At 31.3% G+C, this 13927-nt stretch overlaps 1 protein-coding gene across 1 annotated transcript in view; it reads left to right on the top strand.

The window, feature by feature from the left end:
• LOC142329023 (uncharacterized) overlaps positions 1-10782 on the top strand; it is a 92422-nt gene extending 81640 nt beyond the window's left edge. The window contains exons 25-26 of the mRNA XM_075373271.1: positions 7844-7883; positions 10574-10782. Of these exons, the coding sequence (XP_075229386.1) occupies positions 7844-7878 (35 nt within the window). The 3' untranslated portion in view covers positions 7879-7883; positions 10574-10782. The remainder of the gene's footprint in view (positions 1-7843; positions 7884-10573) is intronic.
• The last annotated feature ends 3145 nt before the right edge of the window (positions 10783-13927 follow it).

The raw sequence follows: 13927 nt of genomic DNA on the forward strand, positions 1-13927 counted from the left end.
CAAGCTCTACTGCAGCTAGACCTGTCAAAATAGTAGCCTCAGTGATGTGATTCGCATAGTTTTGATTTGCAACCTTGTGCCGTTACATAACCTTGGAGGGTTAAGGTTTGTAGTACAATAATTGGAACTCCCATTTTAAGATTGAGAGTATGAACTAGAAAACTTGCAAGAGAATTCAAAAACTCTGGAGGACAGTGGACTGCATCTTCAGTATTGATTACAGAATGTACAGATCCATATTCCTTGCTTTACCATTCAACTTTTTCTAAAATCATATTAGTAATTTCAAATACAGAAATATATTTAGGAGTTATGATAGATCTTTCACAGAGACACTGATACAGTTTTTGTAAAAGGTTACAAATTCCTGGATAAATATTGGAAATGAGATTATCCATTGTATGCACAATGGTACCGATGTTTCCATCAACAGAAATGTAGCCATTAGCAGCATAGCCACATTAGCATAAGTGTGCCTTATGCTTGGACATCAGCCATATTTCTCACGATATCAGGCAATGTTTGTCAAAAGTCTCCAGAAAACACAAAAGATAAACTACCCATTAATTTACCCTATGATTTAATATCTCGAAGGGTTCGATCAGTGACTTCATTATGAGCTCAATAACTCATTGTGCATTTATCCCACACTATAAGTTTAGAATCTTGCAAAATTTGTCCAAGTGAACCATTTTTACAAAAAGAACACACAGATTCTTGTCCACAACAACATTTAACAGTAACTTAAAAATGGAATGTGCAGTTTTCCCACCATTTATAAGTGTAGCAGCTATTCCTGATGATACTACACCGATTGCAATGTTTTTAGTTGAGTGAACCTGAAGAAGAAGCAGATTGATTAAGAAAGTTTTCCCAGTGCCTCCAGGAGTGTCTAAGAAAAAATCTTGGGTTGTTGCTAGCAACACTGTCATTTATATCATCAAACACCTGACGTTGATGTGTTACTAATTCGATTAATACTAACAAGTTCTTTCTGTTCATCGACATCAAAAGAAAATCTTAACATTGTATCATAAGCATTAATAGCTTCTTTATTATCACATGTTGGTGTTGGTAAACCGAAATTGCATAAGTATTTCTCACTTAATGTAACCACAATATCCTCATTCTCAATGAGACCTATTCAGTATTTCATCTGAAATTGTAACTTAACATTATTGGTTTGACATCAAATTTGATATAAAATATCTTTACAAAAATTTTTTTGGAACATTTCTCACAATACTTTCAGTTGGACAGGATGACAAAAAACTAATATAATTGCAAATAATTCTTTCAATTTAGGCGAAGACAAACAGATAAAAGCATCAGCAAGCATGTCTTTCCAGTGATTATCATTTTCCAATAAGCCAAGTACAGCGCAAGCAGCTTTGTATGTTTGGTACACCATCAACAGTTTTCAAGTAGTCAAAAGATGTAGGCCCTTTAACATTCTGCAATAACATACGCAGATGAAAGCATTCACTTTGATTTGGATGAATTGTATATACTCTACCCAAAGCAGAATCCTTTTTGATTCCAGGAAATCCTTTGATGTTAGTTCCACACTTTCTTCTGTTAAACTTATTATTATAGGTATAGTATCTAGGAACTTGAGGATATAGCAATGTCTTAGCAAAGTCATGACACTGACAAAGCTCAAAAAAAGCAATAAGGGTGGTCTTCTTTGGACGTACAAGGACTCATTGGAAATTTTGTTCAATGAAATGAATACATTGATAGTTTTAAGTAAACAATAGTGGGATAATGTAGATTTATTGTAAAGTCAAAAAATTACCACTCGCCCTAAGATGTACATATATATCTACCATTAATGTACTGATTCAATTCATCTCTTTGATTTTCAACCAAAAAAGTTGCTTGATCTGAATCTTTGGTAATATATATTTGCAGATACATCAAATCACTTGCACAGAGTTGCAAAATTCAACATTTATGTGGGCATTAAAGCAATGTGACAATAGTGGATAATATGGGACAATCCATTTAATATCAGTATCAATTATGTTACTTTGCATGTTTAAGTTGCCATATGGTCACCATCCTCTGGATTTCAACTGCAATGTCAAGTGTCATCTGCAGTTTGAGTATTGCAAATATTCAAGGATACTTTTTTTGAACGTTTTCCATTTATCATGCATGATGATGACCTATTTATATCACCATGGTCTGAGACACATGTTTACAAACAATGTCTTATAATAACGAGTCAGAATTTCTATCAGGGAGTTCAGTAGATATGATAAAATAAATTTCATTAGATCGTCATCACCGTACCATTGTGTGACAATGAGGTAAGCCTTGATTTTGCCACTTGACACTTAGCACATAGCAGTTGACTGAACCAAAATTCCTTTTTTGTTATTAAGGTCGAGTTTTTTTTATTTTCAAATGGAAAACTATGGATATAATATCGTGTCTATCAGTAGATTTTTGACCAATGAATAGCTCATTTTTTATTTCTGGCTATTCAGGATTGCACATAAAAGTTGTAAATATGTCTGGACGCCTATGTTTACGCATGTACGACATAGCATCTTGAGGTTTCTCATTAATATTCCATCGTGAACCAGTGAAAGGTGAGGGAAGTGTGACACTTTGACCCATGTTGTTAGCATTAACACTGGTATCTTGCTGCACAGTATCTTGAAGATGAATATAATCAGCATGTAATTTTTTTGGTTATTACGAATAAAGGTTAATCTTTCAGGGATCAGTTTGGTCAACACGATATCGATTAAATAAGTTTCTGTAATAATGTAAAAAATTGTCAATGTTTTTTTGAACCATAAGTTGATAAACATAAAATTCTATGCAGGAAACTGTTTTATTTTGTTCATTATTATTTAGCAGAATAGTTAAATAATAACCATCTTTACCATTCAAAAGCATAAGGGGATATTGTAAAGGACCATAAGAGTGTTTAAAGCTCAGACACATTTTGCATTTGACCACCATGACAATGTAAGATTATATCTCTAGGTTCTTTATCTTCATCAACCAGTAACACAGCAACTTAGTATATTAGTAGTTAGAGCATTACAGCGACCCCTTTGCTGATTAGCAGGTACACAATCAGCATGAATTGTTAATTTAAAATCTTCCACATTACCCAAAGGTGTGTTGTCAATATAGCATTTAAACTCTGATCAAATTATTAAGTTCCAGAAAAACTTGCTGGAGTGCTGTTGTGTTAGTTGCTTCTTCAAGTTTGGAGCGATATTAGAAAAAAGAGAAGTTTGATCAGCATCAGAAAGAGAGTAAATTTGTAAAAATTGGTGATCAACATCAGGTGCTGACAATGAACTTCCTATGCAATGATAAACTTTACCTTGAATTTTAAACATAGGCATAAAATTCCCTTATACAATTTGTTTATCAATGAAAGAAGTCATCTGAAATGTTGTATTTTTCCAACATTATCAAGAAAATGTTTTAACGAAGGATGAGATTCTAAAACTAACTGTTGATTGGTTTTGGTAGCTCATTAAGTGTAGGAAGTAAAACTTTTCCATCAGAACAACATATGCCAGATGCTTCATCTTCCATAAAACTTCCCATGTTCAGTAGAAATTACAATGAATGGTTGTCATTTTATGATATGTTTGTGTCACTCATTCATTCTAATGAAATGTCAGAAATTCATAAATTTTATTACCTCCGATGTCCTTTAAAGGATGAAGCAGCTGAAATATTATCGTCTTTAGAAAGTTCAACTGAAAATTATGAGGTTGCTTGGAAACTTTTAAAGGCACAATATGGCAATAAAAGATTTTTAATTAATAAATATGCAAGTGCAATATTCAATCTTTAAAAATGATAGAGAAAATTTTGTGATAACGAAAGCTTTTAGACAGTGCATTAAAACATATACGTATTCTAGCAGGATTAGGACAACCAACTCAGCAATGGAATGCACTCTTAATTAATGTAATTACTACTAAATTAGATTCGGCTACCATAGGTGAATTGGAAAATTCCTTAGAAATAAATCAGTTGCCAAGAATTTCCGAATTAGAAATAATTCTGCAACATAAATATCAAGTTATGGAAGCAGTTGAAACTAGCAAGTTTTATAAAAGAAACAATCAATTACCAAATAAAGTACAACTACCAAAATTTAAATAATTTAAAAAAAATAATACATTACCCGAAAATTGTCATATGTCTACAAGAAAAACTGTTATTTATGTAATCAACCACAACACCCAATTTACTTTAGTGAAGCTTTCAAAAAGTTATCAATTCCTGACCGTGAACTTGAGGTTAAAAAACGTGGTCTGTGCTTCAACTGTCTAAACAGTCAGCATAAAACTGTGGTCTGTCAATCAGACTCATGCAAACATTGTGGCAAAAAGCATAATAGTTTGCTGCATTACATCATACCTAATTCTAGTGTTACACAAAATAAGATTTCTACCAGCGGCGATGAATCGTCCTCAGTAGTATTTCCACAATAAACAATAGTATTCACGTCAAATGTTAGCAATCCAACCCTGTTGTCATGCTGTCAACAACCATTGTTTTAGAGTTAGATATACACAGTAATTCTCATTGTTGTCACTTGTTACTTGACAGTGGTTTACAGTCAAATTTTATCTCTGAGAAAACTCCTAAGTTTTTAAGACTACCGTTAAAGAAAAACATGTTACAAGTTAATGGTATAGGCAAGGCCGCTACCATTATAACTTGTTCTGTGAAATGTGTTATTAAATCAAGACTGAACAGATTCACAGCAGATATAGAGTGTGTAGTTTTACTAACTCAACAATTACCCACAGTTCCAATCAGAAAATCAAGTTTGCAATTACCACAGAATTTGTTACTGGCCGATCCAGATGTCCACAAACAAAGTGACATTGACATACTTCTTGGTGCAGAATTATTTTATGATGTCTTATGTGAAGGAAACATTAAAGCAAGTGAATCAAATCCAACATTTCAAGAAACCCTATTTGGCTGGGTAATTTCAAATAAAATATCGATCGATCAGCATTCAACAGTTTTAACAACTGTATGCAATCTATCCGCTTTAGATCACATCATTAAAAACATTAAAAAATTTTGGGAATTAGAAGATTGCAGCTCTACCAAAAAACAATTTACAGGAAATGACAAACTTTGTTAAGAATTGTATGAAAATAATATGACAAGATCTATTGATGGAAGATCCCTTTGAAAGGTGATGTAAACCAACTTGGTGAATCAAGAACTACTGCAGTGCAAAGGCTTCTTTTGCTTAAGAAATGTCTGAATTCAAATGCTGAATTGAAATTACAATACATAAATTTCATGAGAGAATACAAAAACCTAGGGCACATGACAGAAATATCAGTTGAAGAAGTTGCAGGGTCTAAATCATATTACATTCCACACCATTGTGTTATATGAGAAGATTCATCTACAACAAAAGTAAGAATAGTTTTTGATGCTTCCAGTAAGACAACATCTGGGATTTCACTAAACGATTTATCCATTGTAGAAACTACGGTACAGTGAGATTTAATCATCATTATCAGATTCAGAACTCATGTATATGCTGACAGTTGACATAGAAAAGATGTACAAGCAAATTGAAATCCATGCTTTTCAAATAAATCTTCATGAAAATTTCAATGAAGAAATAAAAACATAGAAGACGTTAATCATGACATACGGGACTTCAAGAGCACTGTACTTAACAACAAGAACATTAAAGCAACTACCTCTAGATGAAAAGGAAAGGATTAAAGCACCATCTTCACATTGGGCAACATTTTCCGCAAATAGAGTTGCAAAAATTCAAAACAACTCCAACATAGAGTCATGGAACTATGTCCTTACAGATGAAAATCCAGCTGACTTCTTATCAAGGGGATTATTGCCTCGTCAACTTGTTGATAACAAATTGTACTGGCACGGCCCAAAGTGTTTGATGGAAGACAACACACACTGGGATGTACCTGAAAACATATCCAGCAAAATTCTAAAATGTCAAGTTCAAGTTTCTTCTCATTCTGAAGTGATAGAGAATTTTCAGTAAATTTTCAAGTTTTAGAAGGCAACTAGATAACTAGAATTGAATATTGTTCATGTTTTATCAACAACTGTCAACATCACAACACTCATCTCAAGGGTCCACTCTCTGTACAAGAATTGAATAAGGCAGAAACTAAGATATTGAAATTACAACATAATGCCTTCTCCAAGGAAATCAGTGATCTCAAATCCTTTAAGCCAATTCAAAACAATAGTCAACTAAAACCATTAAATCCATATCTTGATAACAACGATATACTAAGAGTTGGAGGTCATTTACAGAATCCCAGCCTCCATTCTGACTAAAGGAACCCCATCATTTTACCAAAGATTCACATCTTGACTGATCTGATAACCTGACACGTCCATGTCAAAAATCTGCATATTGGACCACAATCACTACTGAACATAATTAGACAAAAATATTGGCCTATCGGAGGAAAACTTAGTTCATAGAATATTTCATCAATGTGTAAAATGTTTCAAAGTAAATCCCAAAGAGATCCTAGATAATGGGAAATCTACCCGAATCACGTGTAAATCCAAGTCTTAGATCATTTGTAAACACTGGGATTGATTATGGTGGACCATTTTGGGTAAAATTATCCACAAAACGTGGAGTTATAGCTCAGAAGTGTTACCTAACATTATTTGTTTGTTTCAGAACTAAAGCCATTCATTTGAGTTGGCTGAAGATTTATCATCATCAGATTCTTTCATCTCTTGTTAAGAGTCACATGAAAAGAATAATTGGTACTAACAGTCTGACAATAGTAGAGTTTACCACTACTGACTCAAATCAAGGCATGTTTAAATTCCTGACCCTTAACTTCAATATTGGACCCTTCTGATCTTCTTCCTCTAACACCAACACATTTCGTAATAGGTGATGTCTTTAGCAGCCTTCCAGAACCAAATTTACATTCCTTTCCTGTAAATAGACTTAATCACTGGCAACAGATTCAGCAACAAATGCAGCACTTCTGGTCACATTGGTCCAATGAGTACCTGAACAATCTTCAGCAATGATCAAAATGGAAAAACTCTACTCCAGATCTGCAAGAAAACAATTTGGTCATGATCAAAGAGGATAACCTCCCGCCACTCCAATGGAAAATGGGTCGTGTCATCAATAAACATCCTGCAAACGATGGAAAAGTATACATAGTGACACTTAAAATTTCAACTGAAACATTAGAAAGATCAATTTAAAAAATGTCCATTACCAAAACAATAAGTTTATTGTTACATTATGATTTTCTTGTGTATTATGATCATATCTTCCTTTTTTTATTATTTAGTCTCTTGTACTATTGACATTTTATTTTAATTTTATTTTTTGAAGGTGTTCCTTCAAGGTGGGGGTCATGTTGCATATTTTTCTGTATGAGTATGTGTGTCTGTGTGTATGCTGTAGTGGGGAGTTCTCCCACTCCCTTTTTCATGTGTGTTGCTCTCTCAGTTGAGTTGAGTTGGGTTCATGAAGAGTGGACATAATGTTGATCTGTTATGTTTTAATCACAAAGTTTCATTAGTGCAATGGTATACAATTACCATGGAGTGTCAATCTATACAATAAAGAGGTCAATCAGTCACAGTTGCATTCAAAATGTGTCATTTTATTATACAGTCCACTTAACTGATTTATAACCATCAACCACAAAAAAATTCCTTTTCATTCAATCCATTTAATTATAAGTCCGTTGGGCTCTCTCAACAACTGTAAAATGTTCTTATCTAGTATTTATCAAATGTTAATAAACTTACTGTTACTTTATTTATTGGTTTTTTCTGTATTTTGCAGCAAAAAGTAAAGGAAAGAAAACTACACCTTCATGATATATGTAAGTCTTTAATTGTTGCATTTTAAATTATTTTTCAATATTACCAAAATATATGTTAGTGAACTTTTTGCATGAAAATGCTGTTTTAACTGTTGATATGTTTTGTAATACATATATCTCTGTGTAAAGATTGCATTATACATTGTAGATTTAATCCCTTCTTTATTACTACTGGCAGTTTTAACTTCTATTATACTTTCCTTGGTTGTAGGTCTGCCACTCCTACCAGCAGCTAAATTGCTCTGGCAGTCAAGGCATCATTTTGTCACTGCTGTGCATATATTCTAATTCTTTAAAAAATTTTTTTCAATATACTTTGTGGTACTTTTAAATGTTAAATTTTGAAGAGTATTCAATTGATTTTTAGTTGCTTTTAACACAAAATATTCTTACCATATTATCTATCTGTTTTAAAAAAAATAGAAAATTATGTTGAAATGTCAGAATATTTTCTGAGATAAGCCAAGAATTAGCCACATGATAGTAGGCAATTCTTGTGTAATAGCTCTAAGATTTATTCTGAGAATATATAAAACAATGCTCTTTTAACAATTTAAACAGATGAGTTGCTAATGAATTCAGATAGGTAAACCAATTAAAATCGTTTCCAAGAAGCAACAATTCCCAGGAATACAAGTCCAAAAGTAATGCTCGTTTACAGAAAAAAAAAAATAATAATAATACATATGTATTATTACTATACATATATGACTTATACATATGTATAAGTCAGTTCGGACAGTAGCATCCACTTTAAAAAAACTACAGTTCATAAGAAAGAGAATAAATAACAGTTGATTTATAATAAAGTGAAATGAAGTGTAATTTCTCAGAAAATTGTGACAATAAAATTTAAATAATGCTGTTTTCTTGGCTAAAACATGGTAAACAGGAGACATCATGGAATTATAATACACTCCAGTTAAAAAAAAAAACTAAAAGAAAATGGAGAAAGATTAAAATCTATTCATGTTGGTAGCCATTAAGATAAGAATACCCAAATGTTTTAAAGTGATTTGTTCGCAGAAAGAATTGATTAGGTTGATAAAAAACAATTAAATTGCCAACAAGAAAACAGAATAAAATGTTAAATAAATAAAAAGACAGGTTTAAAAACCAAAATCAGTCTGGCAACTGAATAAAGCTTTGTCATGTTGGTTAATTGGACATGATTAATTTGGTGTGGAGATGTTGAACATTTTCAAACATGAATGATAGTAAAAGACAGACAAAGTCTTATTAGCATTCTGTAGTCTTCGACTGGCATTCATGGATGCTGTGCTTACGCTATTGACTTTGGCAGGCCACCAATAGGCTCGTTTCCCGTAGAGTCTTGCCTGATGGCGCAGTTGGATTTCCTTGAAGATATCAGCTGTGTTGCCCAAGAGACATTCTGGGTCCATGAGGTCGATATTGCTGAATCCTAAGGCATGCCAGGAATTTGTTTTGAAAGGAAATCAAAACCTTTTGACTGACAATCTGTACATTGTAACGTATACCACACCATTAGAACCAGGGTTCAGTTTGTATTTTATCATTATGATCCTACAGATGTTAAGCTGAACTAAGAACTATCAACTAGTATTATCTATTAATATTCTACATAAAACTATGGAATATTATGACACAGAACAAGTTAAAATTGGACAAAAAGTTGACAGAATATTCAAAGGCCCTTATTGTGCAATCAGAAACATTATTATATTCCTACATGTACGGTTAAGGGGTTAAAGGTTTTAACATCATAATATGGTAAGGGATTAAAGGTTGTCTTTGTCATGCATCAATCTGTGAAGTAATTTTAGAAATGAAAGAAAGTGGCAAAGACAGGTTTACTCACAACTACATGACAGTATACAATGTGACAGTACCACCAAATTTGACATTGATACTCACTGTTTCTTGTGGATTTGTTTACGCTATCAGGATTATCTGAAGAACCAAGCATTGGTGTCATAGTTTTTAATGTGTGTTGGTATCACAGTTAAATGAAACTGGTTCCTGTTGTTTATCAAACTTAAAAAATACTTTGTGCTCATTAAGTGGCTTACACTGCAGTAGTCTATTTCAATTTGTATATAAAGAATTAAATCTCTACACCTGCCTTCTTTATTGTTACATGAAGAAGATCTGCCGGAAATTTTCTTTTGTCAACACTGATCAACAGCATCATCGGTTATATGTTGCTGAAATTGGCACAAACTTTGGAACTGGTTTACAATGATGCTTCTTGTATAAGTATGTTGTTTTTTTTGTTTATAGTTGAAGTATGATTTCTGTAACTTGTGTTTAATATTTTTTCACTTAGCAATATTTGTATCTTTAGTGGAACATTATTCTCGACTCTGTTAAGGCACTATAAATTTATTGCTAACTAGATAGTCATGTGTCTGTTGCAAATATGAAAAATTGTTTTGTATTCTATAAGAATGGTGGTTATGTGTCAACTGGTGCATACTTTTAGATCTTGCACAGTGGTATTATTTAGTCTGTAAGAATGGGTTTATGTTAATTAGCAAATGCTTGGTTGATACTTTACTGTGTTTTTTGTCAATTTCAGTGTAGTTCTAGTGACTGCTATGTATGTTAATGTATCTGTTCAATAAGAGAAATATGTATACTAACTGTATGAGATCTGTTATAAAAAGTAATGAATAAATGATTAGCTTATTTTCAAATTTTTGTTCCAGTGAGGTGTTCATGAGCATAGAAGACAGAAAAGAAATCTCTTTTAGGAAAATTGGACAAATTATACAGTAATAAAAAATATACAGAAAAATTACTTTTTTATAACATTTATTGATTTATTTACTGTATTTTAACAGTATTTTATATGATCAACGAACAATTTTTATGATAATTTTTATGCTGCAGAATAAATGTACAATATTTTGTAAAACAGTTTCTTATTCTATTATGTTCCTTGATCAGGTTGTTTACATATAAACTTTATTTTGAATAATATAAAAAACACTTTACCATTAAGACCAAAAAATATATATCACATTTAAAAAATTTACAGATTTACACTAAAGAAACTGAGATTTAAAAAATGATCACCTTGTAAAATATTTTTACAACTGTGTACATCTTTTTTCAGTTGTGTTGCTGGAGATGGCATTACTATTAATGATGCGTGTTAAATGTTTAGAAACATTTTGTATGTAATCAGTTAATACATTTGATCATCTTCGTTTTTAATAAGTTGCATGCAAAATTTTTCATTGGAGTTAATATCTTCATAACAACAGACATGTACAAGTTTAGTGGTACATTAAATAGTACATTACACTGATAGATGCACATTCACCACCCACAAAACAAAAACAATTTTGTCATCAAAATGGTTGATTGTAACAAAATGCTATTAATAAACAAATTTATTTGACAAACAGCATAATAAACAACAAACAAACAGAATTTATTTCAAACATAACTTTGATGAATGCTATTAAAAACATGTTTTATACAATTGGTTCCATACGGAAGCAGTATTTTAGAAAGCAACTTTTTTTAAATTTATTTTTACAAAAATTAAAATAATATTTGGTAATTCTGATTTTTGAGTCTACAAACAATTTAAATAATTAGACAAGCACTAATTGACACAGTTAATAATAAATTAAATACTCATTATCAATAAGACATCATTTATTACCAAACTATACTTGAACAAATCATAAAAATGGTGGGATTGTAGCCTATCAGCAAGTAGATTACGTTTCCATTGTACAGCAAATTAGGGTAAATAATAAGTGAACATTATCAACCGAAAAATGTAAATAAATATAGTATCAAAATAGTTTTGTACTTCATGAAATTTTAGATAAGTATAAACATTGTTTGAACATCAATCCTGATAGAATATCACTAAGTTATAATTTTTATTGAAGCCTATATGTAAGAAAATAAAAATACATTTCGGACAAGAAAAATGAATTTGAAAGGTACAGATCAATAAATAAATCTGGCCTTTTTAAGATATGGAAAAGCAAATTGAATTTCAGGTATGTAAATTCTGATATTCTTTCAAGCAGAGGAACAGAAACAAATAAGTTTTTATGTATTAAAGGAATTATTTAAAACTTTTTTTTTTTTACAAAATAATGGTCAAGATGAAATAATTTTTTTTTGAGAAATGAAATTATGGCATAAAATAAGAGTAGATGAGGTACATCCAATGAGGATTCAGTAATAGCCAAACAAATCATGCTGTCACTACAATATTAAATATTATGTGGTAATTTTATGATAAATGTCATATTCATGTACTAATCTATCTAGCACTGTAAATCCATATTTCACATAGTGCTCAAAGGCCTGTTTTTGGTTGAATTCTGTTAAATTTGGAGATTTTAACATTAATTTTTCCAGTTGAAGGAATATTACTGTTGAGACATAGTGACAATGTGAACGCAGTATGTGCTAAGGTTGCACATCATAAATCTAAACTCTGAAATCGTCTGGGTTGTACCATATTTAAGGACCGCACATGAATATCAATTGGAATTAGTTAAATTGAGAGATAAAAATAAAGAGGTCCGTATGACATTTAGAAATTGGGAACTTTATGAAAATAAAGCAATTCCTCAAACAAATTCTTTAATAAGGAATGTGAAACATCAACGAAAGACGCATCAGAATTTGAATCATGTAATGTGAGAAATACTAAAGTAGATAAATTCAACTCAATATCCGCAAGAAGATTTACGGTCAAAAATTATATTATAGATTCACCATACACATTTTCAGATTATAAAAACAAATATCCTTATATGATTGTTCGCGACAAGATTGAATCTGTGAAAATAGGTGTTACTGATTTGAAAATTAAAGTTGAAACCAAAGAGAATTTCAAGCCTAATACAATCGCATATTGTTTATTAATATATGATAATATAGTTGCTTACTCACCATTAACTAGTAATGTAATAAAACAACAGTCATAGGTAAACGTATGAATGACCTACATACAGATAAGCCCGCTCCCACTGTTAAATAATTTTTATTTATTTTATATTAACATTGAATAAATTTTTTTTTTATTAAAATGCTGGTGTCATCAATACATTAAATTCAAAATAACACATGCTTTCACACACAACAAATAACACTCAAAAAATATATTAAATAATTAACAAAGAAAATGGCGTTTGAACCTGGACATATTATACTGGAGAATCCCATGATGATATCAATAAAATTCCACGAATCAGTCCCTGAAGACATCAATAAAATCCAATAATCAAACTATTATATAGATTTCAAGAATCTAATGTCAGTTATTTAACGTATACCGTGACAGAAATGTGTTGCCAATGGGTGTAAATTTACACGGTGAAAGAGTGGATGTATTGAAAAATACATAGTAAAACATGGATTTGAGGTGCCCCCCCCAAAATCACATTAAATAACTGCCAAACAAAATGACATAGGCCTCCGTGGCGCGAGTGTAACATCTCGGCCTTTCATCCAGAAGTCCTGGGTTCAAATCCCGGTCAGTCATGGCATTTTCACACACGCTACAAATCATTCATCTCATCCTCTGAAGAATTGAAGAATGCGTAACGGTGGATTCGGAGGTTAAAAAATAAATAAATAAAAATATATTCTCTTCTTTCTGTTTATTACAAAAGTTGATTAACTTTATATAATTTAATTTTCTAAAATATTACCCCCTAAGATGTTCTTGGTTTTGGGCATCAATATCTTTCATAATATTTATTTCCACATCTAATTTTTCTTTACTGTTACATGTGTAATGTATCTTATCTTAGACATGACAGCCGATAAGGGAAACCTCATCGGTAAAGTATTCTCTTGTGTGTAGTATGTTATTATAATCAAATTAATTCTGCTGATCTACATTTCTAATAATGGTAATTATATTCAATAAATTTTGGGTTGTCATTATTACTTTTTAGTTTGTTTTATTATATTAATTGTATAATCTATGGGAATATTAGGGTACATGTTGGTTATGTCACAGCTTATCATTCTAGTATTTTCATGTATTATTTAATTTATTAACCAATTCATACCAA

Source organism: Lycorma delicatula, chromosome 8 (assembly GCF_047948215.1).
Source record: "Lycorma delicatula isolate Av1 chromosome 8, ASM4794821v1, whole genome shotgun sequence".
NCBI lineage: Eukaryota > Metazoa > Arthropoda > Insecta > Hemiptera > Fulgoridae > Lycorma > Lycorma delicatula.